General features: G+C 52.6%; 2 protein-coding genes across 3 annotated transcripts; one reads left to right on the top strand and one right to left on the bottom strand.

Moving 5' to 3' along the window:
* The first annotated feature begins 5,762 nt into the window (after nucleotides 1-5,762).
* On the top strand, nucleotides 5,763-18,187 carry SHROOM1 (shroom family member 1). Of its 2 annotated transcripts, XM_078067523.1 has the most exons (11): nucleotides 5,763-6,116; nucleotides 6,520-6,673; nucleotides 10,125-11,095; nucleotides 11,188-11,243; nucleotides 11,480-11,689; nucleotides 11,881-12,453; nucleotides 12,542-12,683; nucleotides 12,792-13,064; nucleotides 13,188-16,599; nucleotides 16,951-17,012; nucleotides 17,687-18,187. In XM_078067523.1, exons 3-9 carry the CDS (start codon nucleotides 10,163-10,165, stop codon nucleotides 13,578-13,580), a joined length of 2,580 nt encoding a protein of 859 aa, XP_077923649.1. In that variant the 5' UTR covers nucleotides 5,763-6,116; nucleotides 6,520-6,673; nucleotides 10,125-10,162; the 3' UTR covers nucleotides 13,581-16,599; nucleotides 16,951-17,012; nucleotides 17,687-18,187. The 2 variants fall into 2 exon arrangements, with proteins under 2 accessions (XP_077923649.1, XP_035962299.2); XM_036106406.2 differs by having other exon boundaries at nucleotides 16,951-18,187.
* Nucleotides 18,188-19,526: 1,339 nt separating this feature from the next.
* SOWAHA (sosondowah ankyrin repeat domain family member A) lies at nucleotides 19,527-22,219 on the bottom strand. Its single transcript, XM_036106408.2, has one exon. The coding sequence runs from the start codon at nucleotides 22,123-22,125 to the stop codon at nucleotides 20,428-20,430; it is 1,698 nt and encodes a 565-aa protein (XP_035962301.1). The 5' UTR covers nucleotides 22,126-22,219; the 3' UTR covers nucleotides 19,527-20,427.
* Between the last annotated feature and the right edge of the window lie 3,959 nt (nucleotides 22,220-26,178).

Raw genomic sequence — 26,178 nt, forward strand, 5'->3', positions numbered from 1 at the left:
TAGACACCCGAAACAACCATTGTTTAGAGACTATCTATGAAATAGTGCCGACTCCCATCACTAATAAAGATTATTAATTTAATCCTAAGAATCAATGCAAAGGCTTTGGAAACGCTATTGAACACTCTTGGAAATCCTTGATTCCATCCTTGACAGCAACTCCCCAGACTTCTTTTTGTTGTGGCCAAGCAAGAAACTGAAGCAGCTACTCTGAAAAGACAGTAGCCCCTTCTAGTATAGTAAGTCACATCTTTTTGTTAAAACTATCAAAAGGAGAAAGTGAAGCAATAATGGTAGAGACCTGAAGGAAATGACCAGTCCAGGATTGAATGTTGCTTTAAAGCTTGTTCCCCCAGTGAGGAGATGAGGTGGAAGAAGCAGACAGATGACACAGGACCTTGTTGGCTAGCCCGAGGGGAATGGCTAGGAGTCCAGCCCTCACTGGACACTCCCTCACGCCTCCCCCAAAGCGCATGCGCCCGTGTGCATGCACACACACGTGCGCTCACACATACACACGTGTACACATACACATATTCATGACTGCATCCCGGAGGCCAAGGCCATCCATGGCATGTTGCTACCAGCTGTGAACTCCCAGAATGGAGGAATGACACAGCTGTTCACCCAGGATCAGGTCTCCCAGATGCATTCGTTCAATAAGCACTGATCATAGTTCGGAATCTGGTACACCAGGCACCCTTTCTTTCAAGAGCTCAAAATCTGTCTAATGGGGCAGACAGATACATGACTATTCTACAATGTAGCATTAGATGCGGCAGGGAACAATGAACTCTGCCTAGAGATATCAGAGAAGCTTCACCAGGAGGGGATGCTTGGCTCAGCCGTTGTGTAACTCAGTGTCAAGATGGGTCCTTACTGGGGACGTTTGCTAGTGGGGGACAGACAAAAAGAAGAAACTTCAGCATATGCCCAGCCCTCCATAGGAGGTAACTATGGGATGGGAGCCTATGCTTCTGGGTCGTAAGACACCTTGGCCTGACATCAGCTTCACCTTTGGCCCATGCTGGTGTGAAGAAACAGGTAGAATCCAGGTCAACCCTCCTTAGTGCAGGAATAGGAAAAAGAAACTGATTGCGATTTTCCTGTCTTTGATTTTATGTTTGTTAAGGGAAATCTTGTTTGCATTTTTATGGCAAATGTTTGTGACTTTGAACCAGGAACTGGCCTGCCTTGTGTTTCTCCTGCGCTGCTTTATCTTGTTTCCTGAGTTGGTAGTTTTGAGCTTGTGTAAGACCTGCTCAAGGGTCTCCAGCCACATCAAAGGGCTGGGATGGCAGCCCCTTAGCTCCAGGGCATCTGTGCGAGATCTCCCTTGCTCTTGTGCCTGGTAGTTACTTCTTCCCGGGAAAAAGTAGCTTGCAATACCCAAGTCTGGCTAGATTTCTTCCTGCCTGACCCTGGAATCCCAGTGTTGAAAGAGGTCTTGGCTCTGTATCAGAAACTTGTTAGTTTCAAGCAGCAGCAACCAGTGTTTCCTGACTCACTCAACAAAAGGAATGTATTGGAAGGAAGTGTGGTAGTTCATAGAATTGACTAGAAAGCAGGAGGACCAGGCTACAAAAATAGACAGGAACCAGAAGATACTGGGCAACAAGAGCAGGAGACAGGTGGTCCTGACCTCCACTGTCACCGTACCCCCAGACTTTTGGTAGTTTCTCACCTGTCCTTGTGTCTTTATGTCACTCACATGAGACTCCTGGCAGGGGCATCAGATGGGTCAAGCCTGGGTCGGAGGCCTAATCTGTGGCTGGCGGGCTTTCAGAGTGGGGGGAGGGGCCCTGTCTCTCCAACACAACATGGGATTCCCCCCAAGAGGGAAGTGTTTGGATGTCCACTGCAGCACTGTTTGGGGGAGTAGTAAGCAAAGTTGAGTAGTAAGCTACCAACAGCGTGACCAACACCCATGGGAAACCTCTGGTGTATAAATCAACCCTCAGAGATGAAATTGAGGCTGGGAGGGGCGCCTGGGCGGCTCAGTCAGTTAAGCGTCTGCTTTTGGCTCAGGTCATGATCCCAGAGTCCTGGGATGGAGCCCTGCATCGGGCTCCCTGCTCAGTGGGGAGCCTGCTTCTCCCTCTGCCTGTTGCTCTCCCTGCCTGTGCTCTTTCTCTGGCAAATAAATAAATCAAATCTTTAAAAAAAATTGAGGCTGGGATTTAGGGGAGGTTGTACTCCCCACAGGGGAGGCTGAAGTGAGGAATAATAGCTGATGTCATTTACTGATGGCCTCCTACAAGCCTGCCACCAAATATATGTGATGAAATCTCATTTAATCTTTCCCTGGCAAATCTGTAGACCTCTCCCTGTTTTACAAATGAGGAAATGGAGGTCCAGGAAGGTTGGGGTTTCTCCGGGGTCCTACAGTGACTGGCATTGACGCGTATTCTTCCAGGCTGTGAACGCACACTCTTCTTCCCACTACGCTGCTTTTCCTATACCTGGGACACATGAATTGGAGAACACATCCCTGTTCTGTGGTGCGAAGTCATAGGGTGGCCAATAAGCCTGTCTCTGAATCCAGATCTGCTTCCTCCAGGCAATTACTGTTAGTTGCTATTGAACGCCAGAATTTCTTTGGCATCACCCAATAAATAGGTATCTTCCCCCTTGATCTTGTTAGCTAATTGGCTAGGAAAGTCAAAAGTAACTTAATAACCTTGGTTTTTCTTTTCTTTTCTCTTTTTTTTTCCTAACTTGATCCTTCTCTTGAAGTACAAAGAGTGGGCTAGAGAGGGTGTGTCACATTCACCCCTGGCAGGGTCCTGAAAATGCAGGGACCGTGATGGACGCTGGACATAGGCACCCCCAGGTTTTAGGGCGAAGTCTCCTTTGTGTGAGTAACTGATCAGATACATCAGTTAAAATCAATATTTCTTACCTGCATGTCAAATATCTGCACGATCTGCTTCCAGAGCCAACCCCGACCACAATTCATCCCACATGCACGTGGCATGCTCTGACCCAGCCCTGCCCCCAGGCCAGCACGCGGCTTTTGTGTGCAGCTCTGGGCCCAGAGCTCTAGAATTGGATTGCCTTCCCCTTAAAAATGCTGACCAGGTGACTTCTTGGCAAGCAGAGTGCACTTTTAGGAGAGGGCCTTTTAGAGAGTATCTCATTACTCTGTTAGGGCCCGAGCCCAGAAGAGGCAGTTTGGCCATTCCTGGGCTTGAGCCAGCTGTTGTCCTTTCTGGGCAATGCCTTTGGGGGTCTTGTTCAGAGTCTGACTTTATATTCTCGAAAACATGAAGCTTAGCTGACACTTTTCATCTGGGTCCCAGGAGACCAGAAGAGCAAAATAGAAATTCTCACTTGACCACCACTTACCTGTCTTGGGTCCACTGGGGCAGGAAAAGAAGAGAGGTTTCTGTCCATCTGTCTCATTTAACCTCTCTTGTCCAAGGGCATGTAGGTAACATGTGAACGAAGGTAGACCAGGAAGATGGAATGGTCCCAGGCCTGAGGCTTGGGGCCAGGCTAGAGGAGAAAAGCCGAATTATTATGGTTATAGCAAACAGAGGTTGAGATATCATCCACTGGCTGTAGGGAAAAGGTGATATATGTGTACTCGATAGGAATGTGACAGCCCAACGTTCCTTCCCAAGGACTGCTGATCTGAAAGGGAACTTTTGTTTAATCCCATGACAGCCAGTCCCTACCCACTCTTGCCCAGAGGCCTTACCTGTCAGAAGCCCCCACAGGAGAGAGTGAGCTCCATTCTCTATGTACTTGATTCTAGTGGCTGTCTTCCTGTGAAGTCGTATCTTTAAACAAGTATGGTGAGTTCAGTGCAGAATTAGAAAGCAAACAAACTTGCTGTAAAGGAACATTTACAACTTAAGTAGAGATTTGTGTATAAGCAATGATTCATGCTTTGTTGGATTTCTAAAAATAGACAACATGATTTTGTTGAAAGCTTTCTAGCCTCTACTGTATTTTAACCGATACATGACTATCTCTGAATTATTATGACAGCCATGTAGCTGCTGTCTAAAAGAAAGATAACTCTGTTGATTCAGCCAGGGACTATAGATTTATTGCCACCACAAAGTCAAAAGACACAACCTTGGGAAAATATTTGCCACACATAAGGAAAAAAAAGTTAATTACCTTAATATATAAAGAGATCTTACAAATCAATAAGAAAAGACCAATAATCAAATAGAAAAATGGGCAAAGGGAATCGACAGATTGCCAAAGCGAATACAAATGGCTTTTAAATAGACAAAACAATGTGCAATTTCATTTATTAAAAATGTAAATTAAAGCAGTGAGCTACTATTTTTGCCTTTCAGATTGCAGGCATCAACTTTTGATAATACTTTGTATTAGTGAGGATGTAGGAAAATGGTCACTCTCCTACATTGATAGAAATGTAAATTGGTACAACCTCTTTGTAAGAAATTTAACAATATCAACCAAAATTGAAAACGTACATAGCTTGTTACATTTATCTATTACTGTGTAACAAACTACTCCAAAACAGAATGACTACATTAATAATTATTTTGCTTGTGATTTTTAGGGTCAGAAATTGAGGAAAGGCTAGGTTGGGTAGTTCCTCTCTGATCCATATGGGGTCAGCTGGGGTGGCCGGGAGGATCCACTTCCAATTCATCTTTTAGGAATTTACCCTACAAACATACGTAAGCAAAGATATACGTCCAGGGGTATTCATTACAAAATCACTAACAATAAAGTACAGGGTTAACCTAAACGTCCATCAATAACCCAATTTATTTATGCCCATGTAATGGATAACTATGCACCTACTGCAAAGAATGATACAGCTCTATGTACAGATAGTGAAAGAGCTCCAAAATATAACTTCAAAATAAAAAATCAAGTTGCAGGGGTGCCGGGGTGTATCAGTAGGTTAAGCGTCAGACTCTTGATTTTAGGTCAGGTCCTGATCTCAGGGTTGTGAGATCGAGCACCCTGTTGGGCTCCATTCTAGGTGTGGAGCCTGGTTAAGATTCTTTCTCTCCTCCCCCCCACTGCCACCCTTCTCTCTCTCTTAAAAAAATTTTTTTATGCCCACACCAGGAGCAGAGGAACTGGAGAACTGAAAGGGCTCTGCAGAGGGCCCCATAGTCCCTTCTGGGGATGGAGCATTTCTTGGTGGAGCCAGTATTGGGAGGATAGAGGTTTGGGAAGTGGGGGCAGGGAAGGCTGAGGACATGGCAGGGAGGAAAGCACAGTGGCAGATGAATTTAGAGCACTCTCTGAAGTCTGGAGAACCCCGAAGGCAAAGACCTTGAGAGCCAGACTCCCAGGCTGGAGTGAATCCTATCCAAGCCATAGGGGATGTGCAGACGTGCAGCACCTAACGGACCCACTGAAGGCAGCAGGAGTGGATACACAATGCGCCCGCTGTGGTTCAGGTGGCTGGCCAGAAGGGCCTAGACGATGCGGGATAGTGGCAGAAATGGAGAAAAGGAGGGTGGGGTGGGCAAAAATGGGAGATAAGAGCCCACAGTGGGAGTTAAAGAGCTGGAAGAGTTTTGGAAATGGAGGATCTGGAGAGGGAGTTGGTCAAGGAGTGACTTAATCTGAACTGTACTCAAGAGGGACGGGAACAGGCACGAGCCCCAGGCGCCTCCGTTTACTCGGCCACACTTGAAAGGAATTGTGGCCGTCTGGAGCCCTTGGGGCCGGGCCAGGGCTTCCCCACCGAGGGCGCTGTCGGGACCCCCGGGGCCCCGAGCTCGCGCAGCGCGGCAGCTGAAGACACGCCCGGTCAGGCGGCGCTGGAGGCGGGCGGGCGAGCGCCGTGGTCGCCCTTCCTCCTCCTCCTCTCCCGCTTCTCCCGCCCCGAGCGGGAGGCCCGCGTCCGGCGGGAGAACGAGTGTCCACCTCCTGGGCCCGGGGCTAAGGCGGGAGAGCGGCCACCACGGGGTGGGGGTGGGGGGCGGCGAGGCGCGGGCGATCCCCGGGGCAGCGCCGCCACTCCGCGCTCCCGCCCCCCGTGGCCGGACGTGGCACCTCCCCCGCGGCGGCCGGAGCCCGGAGGTGGGGTCGGGAGCCGGAGCCCCGGGGCTGATGTCACCGCGCGGCCGCCGGCGCCCAGAAGCGCGTCTCGGGCTGGAGTTCAGGTATGCTGCGGGGCCGGGCGGCGGCGCGGGTGGCGGGGCTGGTGGCGGGATCGCCCTTCCCGGAGGGCGGCCGGGAGGGGTAGGGGTGGGGGGTGGGGCGCCGCGGAGCGGCCGGCGCGTGGTTCCTCCGGGTGTTCGGCCCCGCGCCCCCGTCCCTGTTCTGGCGGGCGCGGGTCGAGTCGGGCCCTTGCGTGAGGGAACTCTTCGCCGAGCGGCGGGGGCTGTCGGGGGAGCGCGCCGTGTGGCCAGCGCACGCGGTGGGGTCTCTCTCCGCGACACCCCGCTCCCACCCCGCTCCCGCCCGGCGCCCGCCGAGCCGCCGGAGAACGCGGGGCCCCGCGCCCGAGCTCGCGCTGTCCCCGCACGCGTCTGAGTCCTCCTTCCCCGACGGTGAACCCAACAGGAAAGGCCCCGAAATGCGCCGGCCAGCGGCCATCCGCTCCCCCGGCGTCCCCGGACTCCCGCTGTCGCGCCACACCGCGTGACTCTGCCGCCCCCTGCGGTCGCCAGGCTAGTGCCTGTCTCCTGCCTCGACCTACAAGAGCCTGAAGCCCCAGGTATGTGGTCCGCCCACGGCCGCGGCCTCCTGTCCCCGGGTGCAGCCCGCACCCCGCCTTTTCTGCGCGCCCGGCGCGCCACCGAGCTCCCGTCTCTGGGGACTACGGCGGGGCTAGAGCGACGCAGAGCGGAGGCTGCGGGGGCTGCAGCGTCCGTGTGGACTGACCCGGACAAAGGGCCCGCAGGGGACTGGGAGGGCCGCGCAACCTCCCCACATGCCGCCTGGCCGGACTAGGCTGGGGTGCTGGCACTGAAGACGCGGCCCAGGACCCCGAAGCTCGAGTGGCAGGGACACTGCCGTGCAGGCAGCGCCCCCACAGTGAGCACGCTACTGAGGGAAGACCGTCGGAGAGGGGCGGCCTGGACAACCTCTCCACAGAGGCGTCAGATGTGAGGTGGCCTTTCAGAGAGTAGGCTTTAATTCCTGATCTTTGCTGAGCATTCGAGGTTGTCTGCCTTTCTGGTCACCTCACCTGGATCTGCTCCTGCTGTCTTGGTGTGGTTTTACCAGCCGGAAGCTGTCTTCATCCATTTCCCCAACAACCTCTAACTAAAAACCTGAGTCAGCCTGCTTGCCTGGACTGCTCTGCTGAGGTCTAGACCCATAACCCAACTTCCCAGCTTCCCAGACTTGCCACAAACCCTGCAAAGCCTACAGGCCCCAGACTGAATGAGCACTGGACCCTGGGCCAGTCCCCATCTCAGCTTCCTCCTTCCTGGGGCTGCCACCTCCACCTCCCAGGCCTCCAGCTCTGAACACTGCAGTCATCTTTGTCTCCTTTTCCTCTCTTGCTCTTTCATTCAGGTGACAAGTATACGTGAGCCCCCCCCCGTCCTACTGCCCAACCCCAATCTGGCCGTTTTCCGGCAGGGATTCCATGCTGCTCCCCCTGCTCCGGCAGGGCTTGGCCAAAGGCCTGAGGAGCTCCTTAAGCTCTAGCCTCTGGACCTCAGTTCTGTGTAGGCACTGCTCTGCGGCCCCGCCCGCTGCTGACAGCAATGCTGAGGCCAGGGCTCCGGGGATGTCACCACCCACGGCCACAGTGGCTCGCCGGGCGGCAAGAGGCTCCCTGCAGCCAGACAAGTGCGCTAACTCCTTGCTCTTTGTGTTGACGCCCCAACACATGCTAAAGGAGCTGCACCCACCTAGGGTAGCAGGTTCTGCAAAAGGCACAGTGTGAGCATCTGCATGGTTATCTGCCTACTGAGCCCCCACTGCAAAAGTATCCTTAAGTTAGGGGCAAACAGCAAACATATGTACACACAGTTTTATTATCCATTAAGCTGTTTTTATTTGGTGAATCAGAATCCTTTGTGAACACACTAACTCACAAGATAAAATTTCCGAGGAAACGTCTTTGTATGTGAACAGTCGCGGGTATCTGTAGATGCTGGAAGGCAACACTGGGCAGGCATAGGTGGCATGCATGAGGGAAAACAAAGCTCCCAAGGTGGGCTCAGACTAGGAAGAGAGAGGGTTAGTGCCTGGGTGCGTAGGGCGGGTTTCCTAGAGGAGGTGACTGTCCTCCCAGGAGCTGCTACTCAGAATTGCTTCTTGTTGTCTTCAAGTCCAGAGAGTAGGAACACTGGGTGGAAGAGGTCCTCAGACCTGGGTGTGAGGACCAACGTGCAGGGCTGGTGTCAGTGGGCATAAAGATGGCTCCACTAGGCACTGCCTAGATGGTCTGGTTCCAGATCAGCTGAGAGCCCCTCCTGAGAATCCGGCAGATACTGCCTCTCCCTTTTAGGAAACACCACATCCTCACACCACTAACCTCCCCTCCCTCCCCTGACCTGCAATCTGGAGCAGCTGCAGCCTTGGGGAAGGGGGTGGAGGGTGACTCTGAGTTCCAAATAGTATTTAGGAGGCTTAAATGAACCTGCTTTTCAGTTCCCACCCCAGCTGCCGGTCACCCTCCTCTGCATCCCTCCCCATGCCAGCTCAGAGAAAGCAAGCCCTCCCACCTCCCCAATGTCCCCATCGCCCATTAGGAGCCCCAGCTTCCTAAGACTCACAGCTGCTCTTGTCCTTGACCCATGAATACCCACCCAGCTCCTCCCCTCACTCACCTTGCTCCCCTCTTGGCTCTGGGGAGGTACTGATTTCTGGCCTGTTCTGCTCCACCTGTGCTTGCCTGCTCTTTTGGTTCCTAATAATGCATGAGTAACCTGGACAGTGTCCACCGTGTCACCTGCCTCCTTCATTCTGTCCCCTTCACCAGAAAAGACGAAGAGGGAGAGAAGAGGGGCAGAAGCAAAGGAGCCCTCTTTCTTCTCCACCAAAGCCAACCCCCCTATCCACTCATTGCAAGTTTACCCCTTTCCTTGCCATTCCACAAATATTTTTTTAACATCGACTACGTGCCAGGCACTGAGGGTACAGAGATCAGTAAGTACAGGGCCTGTTCTCAGGAAGTTCGGGGTGGGAATGGGAAGAGGGAATCACAGGCAAGCCAACAATTACACTGCAGGGTGACTGAGTACTGTGTTTGTTGGGGAAGCTCAGGACACTGTAGGGGTTTCCAAAAGGTCAGGAGACCTCTAAGCTGGGCCCAGTAGGAGGAGCAAGAGTAGCAGGACAAAGGTGGGGGTGTGAGCCTGCAAAGCAGAGACCATGTTGTTGCGGTATCTGCTAGTATTCTGAGAGCAGGTGGGGGTAACTTTCCCACAGTGGAGTTTAGGCTTTGCTGGAGACTTCTGGCAGTTTTGGGGGGCGGGGGGTGATGGAGGTAAACTGGTTTTCAGCAGGGTTTGCTTCTAGGAAATTGATTCTGCCTGCAGTAAGCTTGGAGGCAGGCACAGATTCCAGACAGGGTTCTGCTGCTTACCAGCTGTGTGCCCCTGGGCGAATCATTTCCCCCTTAAAACCCCAGTGTCCTCATCTGTAAAATGCAGATAGCAGTTGTGAGGATCAAGATAAATATTCATATAAAGCACCTGGAACCTAACTGACACAGGGGAAAGGGGGCTTAAGGCTGTGAGGCTGCCCCTGCCCCCTGACCTGGGTCTTGCCCCCTCCTTTCTCGGCTCCCCTGTGATCTCAGAACGTTTTGGACCATTGTTTATTAGGGAACGATCACATGGAGAAGCTAACAAAGCCGCCAGGAAGCCGCCAGGGTGGGACTGGGGTGGGGAGGGAAGGAGTATGGGTACAATCCCAGCGCTCCAGGAGGTGCCAGGGCAGAGGCGGGGGGCTGCCAGCCTGGAGAGCGTCAGGAGGGAGTGGGCTGGTCGCCAGCTCCTTCCCCTGAGCTACGGGGAATAGCTGACGCCCTCCAACTCCAGAGTTGCTCCCAGGGGCTGGCCCTACCTCTGTCGTCCCCGACCCGGGAGGTGGCAGCGCTAAAGATCGTGTGACCAGGGAGGGGATGTGTCAGCCCCTGGCCGTCCGTGTTGGAGGGGCCAGCCTGACCCGCGGCTCCCCGCCCCCCGCCGTCTGTGCTCTTCCAGGCCCCGCGGAGCTGGCCTCAGCACTCAACTGCGCAGCCATGGAGGCCCGGGCGCCTGGGGGCGAGCGCGCCTCCCCAGCCTCGTCCACTCGCAGCCTGGACCTGCGGCGGCTGTCCGCGCGCGCCGACTCGGCCTACAGCTCTTTCTCCGCGGCCTCCGGCGCTCCCGAGCCGGCCACGCCGTCGCCTGGGACCGACCTTCTCCCTTACCTGGACTGGGACTACGTGCGCGTGGTGTGGGGTGGCCCGGCCCCCGCCAGCGGCCTTCGCACGTCCCCGCAGCCCCGCAGTGGGCAGCGGCCGCCGGAGGTCCGGGGGACGCCGGGGCCGCTCAGCAGGCAGGCCACCCCGCTGCTGTTCGCGCTGGCGGCCGAGGCGGAGGCGGCGGCGCGGGCCGTCGAGCCGCCCAGCCCGCCGGCCTCGCGGGCCGCCTACCGCCAGCGGCTGCAGGGCGCCCAGCGGCGAGTGCTCCGGGAGACGTCCTTCCAGCGCAAGGAGCTCCGCATGAGCCTGCCCGCCCGCCTGCGGCCCCCCGCCGCGCACCCGCGCTCCGCCTCGCTCAGCCACCCGGGCGGCGGCGGGGAAGTGGAGCCGGCGCGCTCCGGGGCTCCCTCGAGGGGAACCGTTGGCCGGGGGCGCCTAGCCACCCAGCAGCGGAAGTGGTGCTTCTCGGAGCCAGGGAAGCTAGACTGCGTGGGTCGGGGCGGTGGATCCGCCGGGGAATGCTCGAGTGAGGCCGGCTCCAGTTCTGGCATCGCCAGGCCCGAGCCCCAGGAGCGTAGGGTGCTGGCAGAATTCGAAGGTCACCGGAACGGATGGCCACCTGAAACCCAGCCCCGAGGCATAGAGGACCCAGAACCTCGGTCCCTGAAGCTCGGTGACGCCTATAGACCTTCTAGTCGGAGTCGGAGCGCTTCAGGGGAAGTCTTGGCTCCCTGGGGAGGTCCAGGAGGGGTCATGCCCCTTGTCCAGGTGCGGAAGAGAGGGGCTGCAGGCTTGGGGTGGGGGACATCTGGGAGACTGCAAACTTGAGCTACATTTCAAGCAACTGTTTGCCTTTCCAGGCTGTTCCTCAAGGAGCAGAAACCCCCAGACCATTGTTTCAGACCAAACTTGCCAGGTGAGAGACATGGACCACTGGGGGACTGCAAGTTGGAGAAAAGCAGTTTTCATAGCTCTTACCCAAGAAAGAGGGGGCCCCTCCCCTCCCCTCAGTTTGAGCTTTCTGATTCTGTCTTTTGCAAACTACATTCCCTATGGTCCCCCCCACACCCACCCCACCCCATTGTGTCTCTGGTGCAGCACCAAGAGCTTCCTTCCTGGTCACTGTGGTCAGTGTGGGGTGCCTTCCTCCAGGTTCCTGACTCAAAAGGAAGCCGCAGTGGTGTGTCCTGCAGAGTATCCCCAGAGCAGTCCCACTGGCTGGGAACAGAGGGTCTCAGAGACATGCATGGGGTCTGCTGGGCTCCCATCCCTTCCAGATGATGAGGTTTTCCTGGAAGAAGTCCCCCTGGACAGAAGGAGATCACCTCCAGACACCCATGCCCCCCCAGGAAACCCACCCAGGTGAGTTGCCTCTTGCTTCCAAGCAGAGTGAGACATCCCTTTCCCACACATATCAACAAAATGCTAGAGGGACAGGGAGCCTGCTGGAGCCTGGGAGCCTGGCTGGTGGGGACGGGGACAAGTGGCCCTTGGAGGCCACTGCTTGTCTTTGGACAGAGCTTTTTCTGATTCAGTGTCTCTCCCACTTCCAGTGTCCATGTCTCTGACCAGCAGTATGGAACTGGCTCGGGCCAGAGGGCTGACCAGGCTACAGTCTCCCTGGAGCACCCCCTCCATGAGCACCCAGAGACTGCAGGGGCAGATGACTGCTGGCAGAGGATAAATGGTTCTATGGGTGTCTCTAAGACCATAAACTATAGCCCCCCCAGGACTGCAAATGGTGACATCGCAACCTTTGACCCCAATGGACGGCTGACCGTTGACTCACTTGCAGCTGTAGAGAGTGACTCTCTCAAACCTCTCCCAGCTGATGCCCTGGGACCTCCAAGCAACAATACCCCAGGTGCTCCTGGCCATACCGCCCTGGCTTGGGGCACTGGCCAGCCTGGTTCCAGGCCAACATGGCCCAGTCCTTGCCTTGAGGAGCTGGTTCAGGAGCTGGCCAGACTGGATCCCTCTATGAGTGACACTTTCACTTCCTGTCCCAGCCCAGAGCCACCCCTGGACCTGCTTGATGGGCTGATTCCTTTAGCAGAGGTCTGGGCTGCAATGAGGCCAGCCTGTGAGGAGGCTGGAAAGGAGGCTGGTGGTAGTCCTGAGCCAGGGTGAGTGAGGGGCACCAGGGACTCAGGGGATTCTAAGTCCCTGCAGTCTGGGGCAGGACCACCCAGGGAGCTCTGGCTTTGTCCCCAGGTTCTATCTATTTAGCTCCAGCCAGTTCCTGCCAACTTGTCAGGAGGAGACAAGGTTTGGAAACCATACCACCCACCTTGTGCCTGACCAGGCCTGTGGCCAGGGTCTCCCTGATCCAAATAACAGCATCCAAGCCAAGAAAGTGAGTGCGGAGGGGCTGGTGGAGATGGGGTGTGTGGCAAGAGCCCAGAGTATGGGCGGAGGAGTCGGGGTCTGGCCTCACCCTTAAGTACCCACGCCTTCCCTGCAGATGGAGCTAGCCGACCTCCTCCAAAAGATGCTGCGGAACCTTCAGGCCGAGCAGGAGCAGCTGCACCGGGCGGCCCAGGCTTGGGCCAGGCGCGGGGCCGCTCTGGAGGCCGCGGTGGGCCAGGCCTGTGCTCCCCGCGACCGAGAGCGGTTCAGCAGGTTCATGGCCGATCTAGAGCGCGTGCTTGGCCTGCTGCTGCTGCTGGGCAGTCGCCTGGCCCGCGTGCGGCGCGCCCTGGCCCGGGCGGGCGCAGACAGCGACCCGGACGAGCAGGTGACCGGGGGTCGGGGCTGGGGAGGGCGGGGGCGCCGAGGGGCCTGCGGGCTCGGGCTGGGACGGTCCCGGGATCGGCGGCCCCCTCGCCCTGCTCACGGCGCGCTGTCCCCGCCGCTGCAGGCCTCTCTGCTGCGGCGACTCGGGCTCCTGCAGCGACAGCAGGAGGACGCCAAGGAGCTGAAGGAGCACGTGGCGCGGCGCGAGCGGGCCCTGCGCGAGGTGCTGGTGCGGGCCCTGCCCGCCGAGCAGCTGAGCGCCTATCGCGCCCTGCTGGCCGGCAAGGCGGCCGTCCTGGCCCAGCGGCGCAGCCTGGACGAGCGGGTCCGGCTCCTTCAGGACCAGCTGGACGCTGTCAGGAGCGACCTGGGCCCTCGCCCCCTGCCCCCCAGGCTGGCCTGGCCCTCAGAGACCGGTCTTCCAGATAAACCGCCCTTCCTTCCGCCCCCCCCTCTAATTACAGGCGGTGGGGGTGGGGAGCACGGCCTCTGCCCCTCCCCCACATCACTGGGGTGACGCTGGTTGACTCGGTGCTCTTCCCTGGCCGGGAGCATACTTCTGAGTGTTTTCATGTAGCCTTACCCAAGTCGTGTGGATTATTTGGTAATTAATTTATGGATTTTAAAAACTGCAGTATTCCCCCCTTTTTGTGAGGAGAGAGGCTCTGTCTGTGTTGGTGGGAGGGAGAGGAGACAAATCAGAGGAGCATTTCAACTTAATATGAAATATGGTCTTTTTTTCTTTTCTTTTTTAATCATAATTGATGTGAGGAGTGTGTGTGTCACCTGGAGCCTAGCTTGGGGGACGGATTTTGTTGACAGACAGTGGACGCCAGCCTTGCCTGACTAGAGCAGAGGAGGGATTTGCTGGAGGACCTCAGGTCAACTCTGGGAATCCCTAGGAAGACTGGGATACAGGCTTGAAGCCAGGAGGGACCAAGGGGATGCCAGGCCTTCCGACTCCACTGGCACCAGTAATCCCTACAGTTCCGGTGACTCCATCAACACCACAAAAGCCTAGGCCTGACTGGCCGGCCCCAGGTCTCCTTTGCTGGTTTTTACCCAAGCCTCCAACCTCAAAAGTGGAAGTGGGGGTAACTGCTTCCCTTCAAGACTCAAGGGATAAGGAATTTCCCCATACACAAAATAGGTTCAGTTGCTTTGCTGCCTAAAAACCTTGATGAATGCAGGGACATTTATTCCAAGACTCAGAAAGAACTATATTATCAAAAGTGAGTTTATCCAGCTCTCCTTGGACGCCCCACTGGATCTGCCAGGCTTGAGGAGGGTGTTGGGCATGGGAGCTGAAGGTGAGGCACGGGAGACCTGGAGACTGAGAATAGGGGGGTTGAGGACCTGGAGAGGCAGCTCTGCTTGTGTGCTAGAGAGACTAAGCTGGAGGTGAGCTGGGGTTGGGAGTGGGGAGTTAGGTGCTGGTGTGGAATGAAACGGAGGACACACACTCCCCTCTGTGCATCAGCCCTGTGTGCACAGTCAATGTTAAGTTCTCAAATATACATGTGAAAATGTGCTTTAGTATTTGCAGCTGCACACGCCAGGGCCAAGAACATTGTTCATGCAAATGTTGAGTGTATTTTTGGAAGTTGGGCACATTAAAAGGCATGTGTATGTGTATGTAAAGCCAACTGACCCCAAAGTGAGAAATCTCTGCTTCTGGGCTTGTTTTCTGATGCGTATTGTCACTAAGTGCAACTGGTTGGGAATTTTAAATGGTCGTATTCATACCAAAAGCATTAGTTATAACAGTTGGACTATTGAGCACAGAACAATGCTAACATTGTGCCTCTTTATAAAAAACATATGGGGCTCCTGCTGAAACACTTGTGGGTTCTAACATTATGCTTTGCTTCTCTCCTTTGAACGCCCTGGGTGGGGCCTCCGCTCCAAAGTCCTCAGCCTAGCAGGGCAGCTCGCTTTGAGATAGTCTGGATGCAATAAATTTATTTCTGCCTTTTGCCCTGTACAGCACCCTCTGCATCCTCCCAATGTGATATTCTTAAGAAAACACTTCACAGTCATCAGTTGGGCCAATGGAAATTGTGTACTATTTTTTTTTTTTTAAAGATTTATTTATTTATTTATTTATTTGAGAGAGAGAGAATGAGAGAGAGCAAGCACATGAGAGGGGGGAGGGTCAGAGGGAGAAGCAGACTCCCTGCTGAGCAGGGAGCCCGATGCGGGACTCGATCCAGGGACTCCAGGATCATGACCTGAGCCGAAGGCAGTTGCTTAACCAACTGAGCCACCCAGGCGCCCGAAATTGTGTACTATTCAGAAAAAGCACTTCCAGCCCCGGATGGGCTTGAGGAGCAGTGTCTGCCATGGTCCTGTTAAAATGCACTTTGGTTCTGTCCTGGGTTTTTCCACGGGGAATTATGAGGCTCCTGTGCTTGTCCTTACCAGATGGGGAGAGTAGGGCCTCACCTCCTTCACCCATCTTTCACCTTGCCTCTGTGTTCTTCCTGACCCATTTTATGTCCCTTCCACACTGTTATTCCGTCAGAGTGCAAGAATGAGCACCATAGGTGTTTAGTATTGGCACCACAGACTTTTTTTTTTTTTTAAAAAGATCTTTATTTGAGAGAGAGAGCACGGGGAGGGGCAGAAGGAGAGGGAGAAGCAGACTCGCCCCTGAGCGGGGAGCCCCACAAGAGGCTGGATTCCAGGACCCTGAGATCATGACCTGAGCCGAAGGCAGACCTTAACCCACTGAGCCACCCAGGCGCCCCCAGACTGAGACTTTTTGTGGTGGTGTGTGGGCAGGTGCCAGAAGCCCGGTGAATTCCACCCGCCAGGATGCTGCCAGCAGAGGGCACTGTTCGCCCTGTGATGAAGGCTACCTGCCCTTCACTGTAGCCTCCTCCCCCGGCAGTAGGCCCTCTGGGCTAAGCACCGGGTCTTTGCCTTCTCCGCAGAGCAGTGCTCTTTAAGCCTGAAGGCTGGATCTGAGCCTTTTTGCTTCTGTTGGTAAGAAATTCTGGCCAGCCGGCCACGGGGAAGCTGGCTTGCTTTCCTTTGTCACCAGGCCTTGGTTGGAAAGTTGTTGGTCAATGAGAAGTGGGCAGGAGGGAAGCCGGGGGTGTTGATCTCGAGTATCAGTATCAAAAAGAGCCTTCCCGGGGTGGAAAAGAGGGTTTCAAGGGTCTCTGTTGGGGTTTCTGCCCCCACCTCCTCAAGCCGCCAGCGCCCGCCCCCGTTCGTTCCGCCCCCAGCCCCGCCGCCTGCGGCGCTGTCCCCTGGCTTTTTGCCGAGGGCCGGCTTCGGCTGGCGTTGTTGCTAGGCAACAGGCAGCCCCGCGGCCGCCTCCCGCGCTCGCCTCGTCCCGCCCCCGCTGCTCCGCCTAATATGGATTTAATTAGTGTACTTTTTACCTTCAGACTCTAAATTGCAAACCAAATAGGGAAGCGGCGTTCTGTCTGGAACAGCCTGCTCGGCACACCACGTCCCTCCGCGAGCGGCGGCTGTAAACCTTCGGGATCCTCGCAGGAACAAATCGCGGTGCTGTTCATTCACATGTAAATCAGAAGCTTGGGTGGAAATGTAGGTCAAATGTGGTTGAGCACCGCAGAGGGAAGAGGTGAAAGGGGAATGTGGGAGCAGAAGGAGGAAGAGGTGGGGGCCGGCAACTGCTCTTAAAGCAATCCTCTCCAAGACCCCCGCAGTGTTACCATCCCAGCCTGGCTGCGGGTTGGACCGGCAGGGTGGGTGTTCACCTGTTGTCGTTGAAACTTAAATCAGTGCCACCTTCCCCCTAGGACGATCTCCCCCCCCCCCCCGCCTCCCCGGAGGAGACGTCTGCACACACACACACACACACACACCCTCACCCTTGTTTCTTTCTCTTCCTTTTTTCCACTTCCCTGCAGAAACACCTGAGGCCACCAGTGCTTCACAGATTCAAGTCCAGAGGTGTGGCAGTTCTGGAAGGGTAAGGCCAGGACAAGAGTTTCAAGGCAAAAAGCAATCTGGAGAGCAATAAAAAGCCTATTTGTCAAACTATTTTAAAAGGCCAAATAATTTCTTCCAGGAAAAGGCCAAAAAAGGGGCAGAATATGGGTTCTGAGTGGGCCCAGCTTTAGAACTGTGTTGAGGAGTGCTTTCAGTCCAGCTGGCTGGATGACATCTGTTTAGGTCTAGAAGACAGGGGTAGGGATGCTACGGGAATGTGCATTAAGAAAGACATTTTGATGTCTATTTTCAACTAAAGTGATATCATACAGAACGTGAGATAATCTCCCTTTGGTGGGAATATACATTTTTCCCATCGGAGTCCATTGTTATTTATGTATACAAATACGAACATGGTTAAAGAATGGTGATCTTGTAAAGCAAAGCCACAAATGAGAGCTATTTGGTTTTGGAATGCAGCCAGATACCCCTGTGGGACTAACGGGCACCCCTGGTAATATTTCAAGATGGTATTGCAGTTCCCAAGGAGCTCTACCTACTTCCCTATGCTGCACCCTCCTCACAGTCTGTAGGATAGATACTGCCATTCTTGCGGCCGATGGAAGAGGGAGATAGAGCTTGGAGAACTGGGTGACTTACCTAAGGTCAATAGATGAGTAAGGGCTGAGATGAGACCACCTTGCTTTTCTGCAGCAGGACACTGTGATGGAAAAGAGCACCAGGAGGCCATCCCAGCTCTGACTGTCATAGCTGTGAAGCCTGGACAAGTTACTTACAGTTTCTCGAGGCTTCTGTTTCCTCACTTTAAATTCAAGATACCAACAGGACATACCTTGTAAGGTTGAGATTAATACCCGCACAGTGATTAAAACCGCTCCTGGTGCTTCATAAACCCAGGCTCTATGTGCATCACCCATATCCTGGTCTCCATTAGGTAAGTGAGACATGTTCTAGAACAACCTCCAACCTCCTTTAAAGGAAGTATAAACCTTTATTTAAAAGCTTGCTCTGGATGACTCATAAACATCTATATATAACAATTAACTTCTCTCCCATTAAAAGGAATGATTCTCTTCCCTGTGACAATTCTAGCCAGCTAAATTGCCTTAATTTATAAGCAACTTTTGGTCATTTGTTGAAAATACCTCTCATAGGTGTACCTCCTGCTAGGCAATAAATGGTTCTTGAAAAGTTTCCATATGTGTATCAAAGTATAATTTCCTACTGACTTATAGTTTCAGAAAGTCTTGACCTGCAAGGAAAAAACGGTGGTTTCTAACACCTAAGTTTTAAGTTTACTGATCCTAAACTCTTGCCAAATGTTTTATTTCACTCAGAAGGCTTGTAGCATGCTCCTGAAACACAAGGATTCTTCTGGCAGTTTAACCCTCCTCTGATTTAAATGTGTAATAGAGATTGGTTATTGTTATTATTACTTTGCTGATTTAGATTTTGTCTTTCTCAAGGCAGGTCATACCTGTGTTTGTGACCTTTGTTATCCTGTCTCAGTCAAGCCTCTCTTTTACCATGGAAAATCTCTAATATTTTATTCTGTCTTCCAGACCTTCAGCAACCGAGATTGCTATAATTATTGCCTCCCACAATTTTTCTGCAGAGGCAGATTTAATTTGCATTTTTAAATAATTTATGCAGCTTAGCTAGAGTTCCAGGCAAGGAAGGTGGGAAGGGTCAGATCAGGGCCTGCATTCATCTGTTGTGTTTTTTTGGATGCTATATTCGTGTGTGGATGCAGCCTGCATTTAGCTGATCAATCCAAACTCTTTCAATAATAGAATGCCTGGAAGAGGCAGAAGAGGATGAGGAGAAACTGAAGGAATTAAGTAGATAAAAAGACAAGAAAAATACAGTAGCAAGAGCTGGAGAATGTTTAAGGGAAGTACATTATCACACAAGCAGGAACAAAATGGGAGACTTGTTTATTTCATTGCTTAAATCAAAACATTCCATTAAGGATGGCCTTAAATAATGTCAGAGGCCTCACTGGTATATATATATATATAGAGAGAGAGAGAGAGAAGCCACACTCCTCTTGTGCCACAAAACTATTTGATATAACTAATGACATGCAAACATAATTTGCAAAAACAGAGCATTAACACAATATGATATTTTAAAAAGCCTGGTTGAGCAAATAGAGTTCCCATTTTTAAAACAGAAAAAGAGCCATTATAGTTACAGTGTGTTGAACCTGGGACCTCTTGGTAAATAGCTACAAACCTTCTCAATTACAGATTGGAACAAAGGTCCAGAGAAGTTAAGCCATCCTTCTAAGGTCACTGAGCAAAGAATTCTGCATTTGCTGTAAGTTGTTTGCTTTCAGGTGGCTTTTAAAGGTGGATATAACATACTTTTTGTTTCTATAGAATAGAATTTACATATAAAATAGTTGCTGTTTAAGTGTATCCACTTAACCACTTATTTTTCTGGTATAATGCTATGACATGTTTTTCTTTGAATATTTACCTACTGCATTGAAAGGCTCAGCCAGACTGGAAAACCAGATTCAGAAACATGGCACAATGGTGCATTCACAAATAAATCACACTTAAAAAATTAAATATTCATGCCAAATCAAAATAATCACCCACCAGTGCCGGAGACACTGTTTATATTTCATCCTAAAGACAACCAGAAATTAAAAGTATTTGCCAAAATGTCTCTTTTCTCTCACTGTTAAATCATTCTTACTCCCAAGATGCACTTGTTTCCTACTATTGAGCATTCACAGTACAATTGAAATTAATTACATTCACAATGGTCACATTCTGTGTTCAAGTCTCTCTAGAACCTTGAGCTCCTAAAATGAGGTAGATAAACGTTTAAGGGTTTTGTTGGTTGGGACTAATTTCCTTTAGATCTTGATCATCTGTTTTTTCTTTAAATAGAATTCCAAAATACTTAGCAAAAGACTGAAAATGAGCATTTTGCCTAAAAATGGAAAAATATAATTTCAAAAGGTTATTATGAAAGTTGTTTTACCTCATTTTAATTTAAAAACAGGATAAAAGCATCAAATTACAAAACCACCAGGTATCTTAAAGCTGACAAACAATCCAGCAGCACACAACATTTTTCAAAGAGATCCTTGCTCTAGTTGTGGCTTGGGAGCGTGTAGACGCAGAGGCTTCGGGTTAACTTTGATCCTAAAATTCGAGTCTCCAATGTTCAAGCCTGATTTCTGGACTTCTTTATAGACGGTCTCACTGAGATCTTGACTCCCATCTCCAGAGACAGGTCAGGCTTCAGGCAGAAGCTAGGAAGCCAAAGGCGTAGGCCCACCGGGGTAAAACAGGCTTCAGCGGACAAAGCTGGAAACAGGATGGAGCCCGAGGTGTTGAGCGGCTGTTTTGGGCAGGCTTAGACCGTGGGGGGCAGGCCGGGTTACATCAACCAAGCTGGGCTTCAAGGGGCCGTCAGGTTGTAGGGGGCAGGCTGGGCACCAGACCAGCCAAGGGCCCCGGAGTAGGTCGACGAGAGATCTCTGAAAAAGCCGGCAGGCCACTGCGGGTCTTCGTCTTTTTACGTGGAGCCATGGGCGAGGCACCCAAGAACTTGCTAAAGGAGCCCGACTTCCTCATGCCTCGAGCCAGGTCTTGGAGCATCAGGTCGTCGGCCAGGACACCCAGGAACGCACTGGTGGTGGAACTGAGGATGGTGGCGGCCACCTGCACTGGGCGCCGGGCCGCGAAAGTGCCCCCAGCAGCCCCGCTGGCGTCGGCCTCGGGAGAGCCTCGAAGGCAGGGGTCGCCGAGGAGGCGGCGAAGCGCGTACGAGGCGCTGGGCGGCAGGTACTGGTAGGCGCGCCGCCCGCTGTGGTCACGCACGTGCACCTGCGCGCCCAGGCTCACCACCAGCAGCACGGCGGCGTCCTCGTGGCCGTGCAGAGCCGCCAGGTGCAGCGGCGTGTAGCCGCCGTGCGAGCGCGCGTTCACGTCCACCGGCGCGCCCCCGCGCCGCGCGACCTCCACCAGCTGCAGCGCCATCTCGCGGTCGCCGCTCTTGGCGGCCCAGTGCAGGGCCGTGAAGCCAGATATGAAGTCGCGCTTGGCCGCCAGGCCGCTGTCGCGCAGCAGCAGCCCGTGCAGCTGGTGCGTCCAGCAGCCCCCAGCCGCCCGCACCAGCCACTCGTGCTCGGTCGGCTCCAGGGGCACGGCGGACGGCGGCGGCGCGGCGGGCACTTCCTCCGCGTCGGGACTCAGCAGGCGCGGGCCTGCGCGCGACAGGCGCCTCAGGTGCGGGGAGCGGCCCGGGCCCAGGCTGAGGCCCAGGCCAGACTCTTCCACCGACAGCCGCCGCAGCATCAGCGGCGAGCTCCGCGGGCTGGGCTCTTCCGACAGCTGCCGGCGCAGGCCCTGCTCCTCGGCCCGGAGCCGGAGCGCGGCGGGGCCCGGGACGCAGCGCACGGGCAGCATGCAGGGCTTCGGCGGCGGCGCTTGCCGAGGGGATGGAGGCGCTTCTTTGGTCGCCCCACGCCCAGGTTCCGGGGCCGGCGCCTCTGCCTGGGGCAAGGCCTCCACCGACGGCGACCTGGACGGCGGGGCCACGTCTGCCGAGAGTCGCTCGGGGGGCAGGGCTAGCTCAAAGGCTGGAATCTGGGGGTCGAAGGGCCCGCCTGACTGCAAGGCCGGACCTGACAGCAGCTCCCCGGTCGGCTGAGTGGGCTCAGGGGGCGTGTCCTGTGGCTCCAACGGCCGGGCCGGGTTCTCCCGTGGTTCCACCGGCTGCTGCGCCGCGGCCAGGGATGGAGCCCCCGGGCCGGCCGGTTCTCCCGGTGAGACGGAGGTGATCTTCGACGGCAGCGCTGGTGCCCCGGGCGTGCCGGGGACGCACGAGGGCAGGGGCTCTGGTGCCTCCCGGGGCCGCAGCTTCTTCTTCAGCACCACGAACTTGACGCCGTCGAGCTCCTTCACCACCGCCACGTCGTTGACAAACTGCTTGAAGCGGTGCCTGCGGGCGGCGCGGCCGTGTGGGTCGCCCGCATCCAGCAGGGGCTTGAAGCGGCTCAGCAGATCCGTGTCGCGCACCTTGCCGCCGTGCTCCTGCAGGAAGCCCAGCACCGCCGCCTGGCTCACCCCGGCGGCGGCGGCGGCGGCCGCGGCGGCCAGCGCCATGGTCAGTCCCGCCCGGCAGGGGAGCCGAGGCCGCCCCACCCGCCCTCGGTTCCCGGCTGCCGGGGCAGGTGCACGTCGCCGCGCCCGCTGGGACGAGCGGAGCCGGGGGTTCCGGGAGCGAGGCTCCTCCTCGGCCAGGCTCACCTGATCGTTTTCACCGAGGCGGGACGGGCGTGTCCCTGAAGCTGGACCTTGGTCACGCCCGCGCCGTGGAGCCCGGGTGTCTCCCGGAGGAAGGTGCGGGGGGCCGCATCGCGTGCCCACCGCCTCCGCCCCGCCGGGGCCCCAGCCTTCGGGGTAGGTTTCTGCCTTTGTATTGTGTCCAATGGGCGCCAGGCTCCATCCCCCGTGCTCAGTGCTCGCCTTACAGGTGACAGCTGCCACCAGGGCCGCGGAGGGAATGGGGGAGCGGAAATTATCCCCCCTCCCCCCCCGGGAATTAAAGGCGCAGTGCCATACTTCAGCTGGCTCCCGGTTGCTAGGTGGGTGTGTTCCCCAGGCATGCCGCGGACGACCGGGAGAGGCAAAAATTTTTATTTCCTTAAGGAATAGTTCACCACCACAGAGTATCGGGAGATTATTTAAAAGCAATCATTCATTTATTTGAAGACCATCAATACCTTTCCCTTTGTCGACTGCGCTTCACAAGGAAAACGGCTTCTTGCAATTTGCAGCAAAGACAACTCGCTGCGCATGGCAATGTAGGTTACCCAAGGTTTAGAAGAGATGGTTTTTTTTTTTTAATTTTTTAAAGATTTTATTTATTTATTTTAGAGAGAGAGAATGAGAGAGCACATAAGAAGGGGGAGGGTCAGAGGGAGAAGCAGACTCCCTGATGCGGGGCTTGATCCCAGGGACTCCAGGATCATGACCTGAGCTGAAGACAGTCGCTTAACCAACTGAGCCACCCAGGCTCCCCTAGAAGAGATGTTTTAAAAGGCAATTGTGTCATGATAAAATAGTACATTTTCACATGGAATTTTGAAAATAAAACCACAGAAAAACACAAGGACAAATATCACTTGAAGTCACCATTAACTTTTTGAAATATTTTTCTTCTCCCCCCACACACGTGTATACATGTTTTTGTTTTAAAATGAGAAAGCGAAATTGTAATCATGCTGTATTTTAAAAACTTCATTTAATCCATAAGTATTTGTTGACTGCCTAGTTTGTACCAGTACCTTTTCAGGCTGTAATACACCACTTAGCAAGACAGATAAAAACCCCTAACCTAGTGGAGACCACATGGCTGGGGGGGGGGGATCGGAGGGGGACAGAAATAATATGGTGAAACTGAAAATTGTATAATAAGCTAGATCAATACTATGGAGAAAAAACAGGAGGGGCAGATTGCAATTTTGCACCCTGTGTTCAGGGTACAACTCATTTGAAGGACTTGATTATACAATTATACAATACAATTATATACAATACAAATTATACAATACAATCATACAAGGACTTGAAGAGATCAGGTCCTTATACAGCTAGGTAGGAGAAGAAGCTTTTTGGCTGAGTAAACCACCAGGGCAAAAACATGGGATCAGTTTCTTAATTTACAAACGCCAAACTACAAATATAGAACCAGAGGTACCATTTCTTCATAGTTAAAGAGAACAAGCCTGGAGCCAAAATTGCACCTTTGAATCATAGCTCTACCTTGGACTATTTGATTGACCTCTCTGTGCCTCAGTTTTCTTACCTGTAATGTGGGGATGATAATAATAATGCTTACCTCACAGGTTGTTGGGAGGATTAAATGAGAAAATAAACACAAGAGATTTAAAACAATGCTTGGCCCACAGTAAACATTCACATTATTATTGGTTGTATAGCAACTACTATACCATTATTACTGACCCAAAGAAAAAAGAGAATAGTAAAATGTGAAAGACCATCCTTTCCCCAATCCCATTTCCCAAGGCAATTTCCAGAATGCATACGATTAAATCTTTTTTCTTCCACTTTATATTATATTGTGAGTATTTTCCTCGATGACAATATCCTTTAAAAATATGTGATTTTTACTATAGCATCAAATAAATGTAGTAGTATTACACTTTGTTTTCTTATAGTTGGTAGTCTATATTGTTTCCAGTTTTTAATTCTTATGAATGGTGGTGCTCTTTTTTTTTTTTTTTTTTTTAAAGATTTTATTTATTTATTTGAGAGAGCGAGAACGAGAGAGAGAGAGCATATGAGAGGGAGGAGGGTCAGAGGGAGAAGCAGACTCCCTGCCGAGCAGGGAGCCCGATGCGGGACTCGATCCCGGGACTCCAGGATCATGACCTGAGCCGAAGGCAGTCGCTTAACCAACTGAGCCACCCAGGCGCCCCAATGGTGGTGCTCTTATATAAAACTGTGTACATGGCTGATTAATTCCTTAGGATAGAATCCTACAAGTATAATTACTAGGTCAAAGGGATTTATTTTCAAAACTCTTGAAACTTATTTTCAGATTGTTTTCCAGAAAAGTTATAGCCCCATAAAAGTACTTTGTCTTTCCCTCAATGATATGGAGTAGCATCTTTTAATTTGTCAGTTTGGAAGGTGAAAAGTTGTAGCTCACTCTAGTTTCCATTTATTTTATCACTAAGGATGTTAAACTTTTCCCCACTTATTTATTGTCCACTTGGATTTGTTCTTTTGTGAATTGCCTTTTCCCCCTTTACCCATTCATATATTCTTGTTGATATGTAGTTATTAACCTTTTACTATATATGTTGTCAAGATTTTCCCAGTTTGCCATTTGCCTTTTAATTTTATTAATGACAACTAGTTTTTAATTGTAAATATTGTATCCTTGTAGCTTAAGAATGTTAGTGCAAAATAAGAAGGTACATCTCCCATTTAAAGGAGAACTTTTAGGGGCGCCTGGGTGGCTCAGTCGGTTGAGCGTCTGCCTTCAGCTCAGGTCCTGGGATGGAGCCTGCTTCTCCCTCTCCCTGCTGCTCCCCCTGCTTGTACTCTCTCTCTCTGTCAAATAAATAAATAAAATCTTTAAAAAAATAAAGGAGAACTTTTAGGATCAATTTACTCTGTAATATTAAGCAGTCTACATCAGAATGATAACAATGCCCTTGAGGAAGTCCTTGTGTTTTTGACATACAATGACAACTGTAATCAGCTATCATTTCTGTCTAAATATTACCTTTTCTTTAAACCCAGCTCAAATCCCACCCCTGTAAAGTCTTCTGCAACTGCCCCAGGGGCATCCTCCTCCTCATTTCTATCATCTATTTCAGCAAACACTTATTGACTATTTTGGGTGCAAAGCAGTGAGCCAGGTACTCAGAGGAAAAGGCACAACCTGCCTTTGGAGAGCTTACTGCTTAGTGGAATAGAGGAAAAACACAATTAAAATTATGTTACATATCCAGATGAAATCAATGCTCTCTGGGCTTACCAGCAGGTAGCTTCTAAAAGGCACTTGAAGAAGTCTTCAGGAGGCAGGCTGTATGCACAGGATGGGCAAGGGCTTGCAAGTTGGATGGTGAAGACTGAATTCAGGGTAAACAGTCTAGTGTGTTTTCCATTTAGGGTATGTGTCAGAGGTACAGAAGAAAATGTCGGAGAAGTAATCTGGGGTCATGGATAGAGGACCTTAAATTCTAGTTTGGACTTTATCTTGTTTGCAGTAGATTACCATGGAATGCTTGCTTTCTTTTTTCTCTTTAAAAAGTAGCTTCAATTCTTTTCTTTTCTTTCTTTCTTTTTTTTTTTAAGATTTTATTTATTTATTTGACAGAGAGAGAGTTAGCAAGAGCAGGAACACAAGCAGGGGGAGTGGGAGAGGGAGAAGCAGGCTTCCCGCAGAGCAGGGAGCCTGATGCAGGGCTCAATCCCAGGACCCTGGGATCATGACCTGAGCCGAAGGCAGATGCTTAATGGCTGAGCCACCCAGGCGCCTCTCTTCTTTTCTTTCTTTTTTTTTTGTTCTCCAAAAATGGTGAGTTTATTTTTTTTAAGTTTTTATTTTAATTCCTGTTAACATAGTGTTGTATGAGTTTCAGGTGTACAATATAGTGATTCAACACTTCCATACGTCAC

This window comes from Halichoerus grypus, chromosome 2, assembly GCF_964656455.1.
Source record: "Halichoerus grypus chromosome 2, mHalGry1.hap1.1, whole genome shotgun sequence".
NCBI classification, from domain to species: Eukaryota; Metazoa; Chordata; class Mammalia; order Carnivora; family Phocidae; genus Halichoerus; species Halichoerus grypus.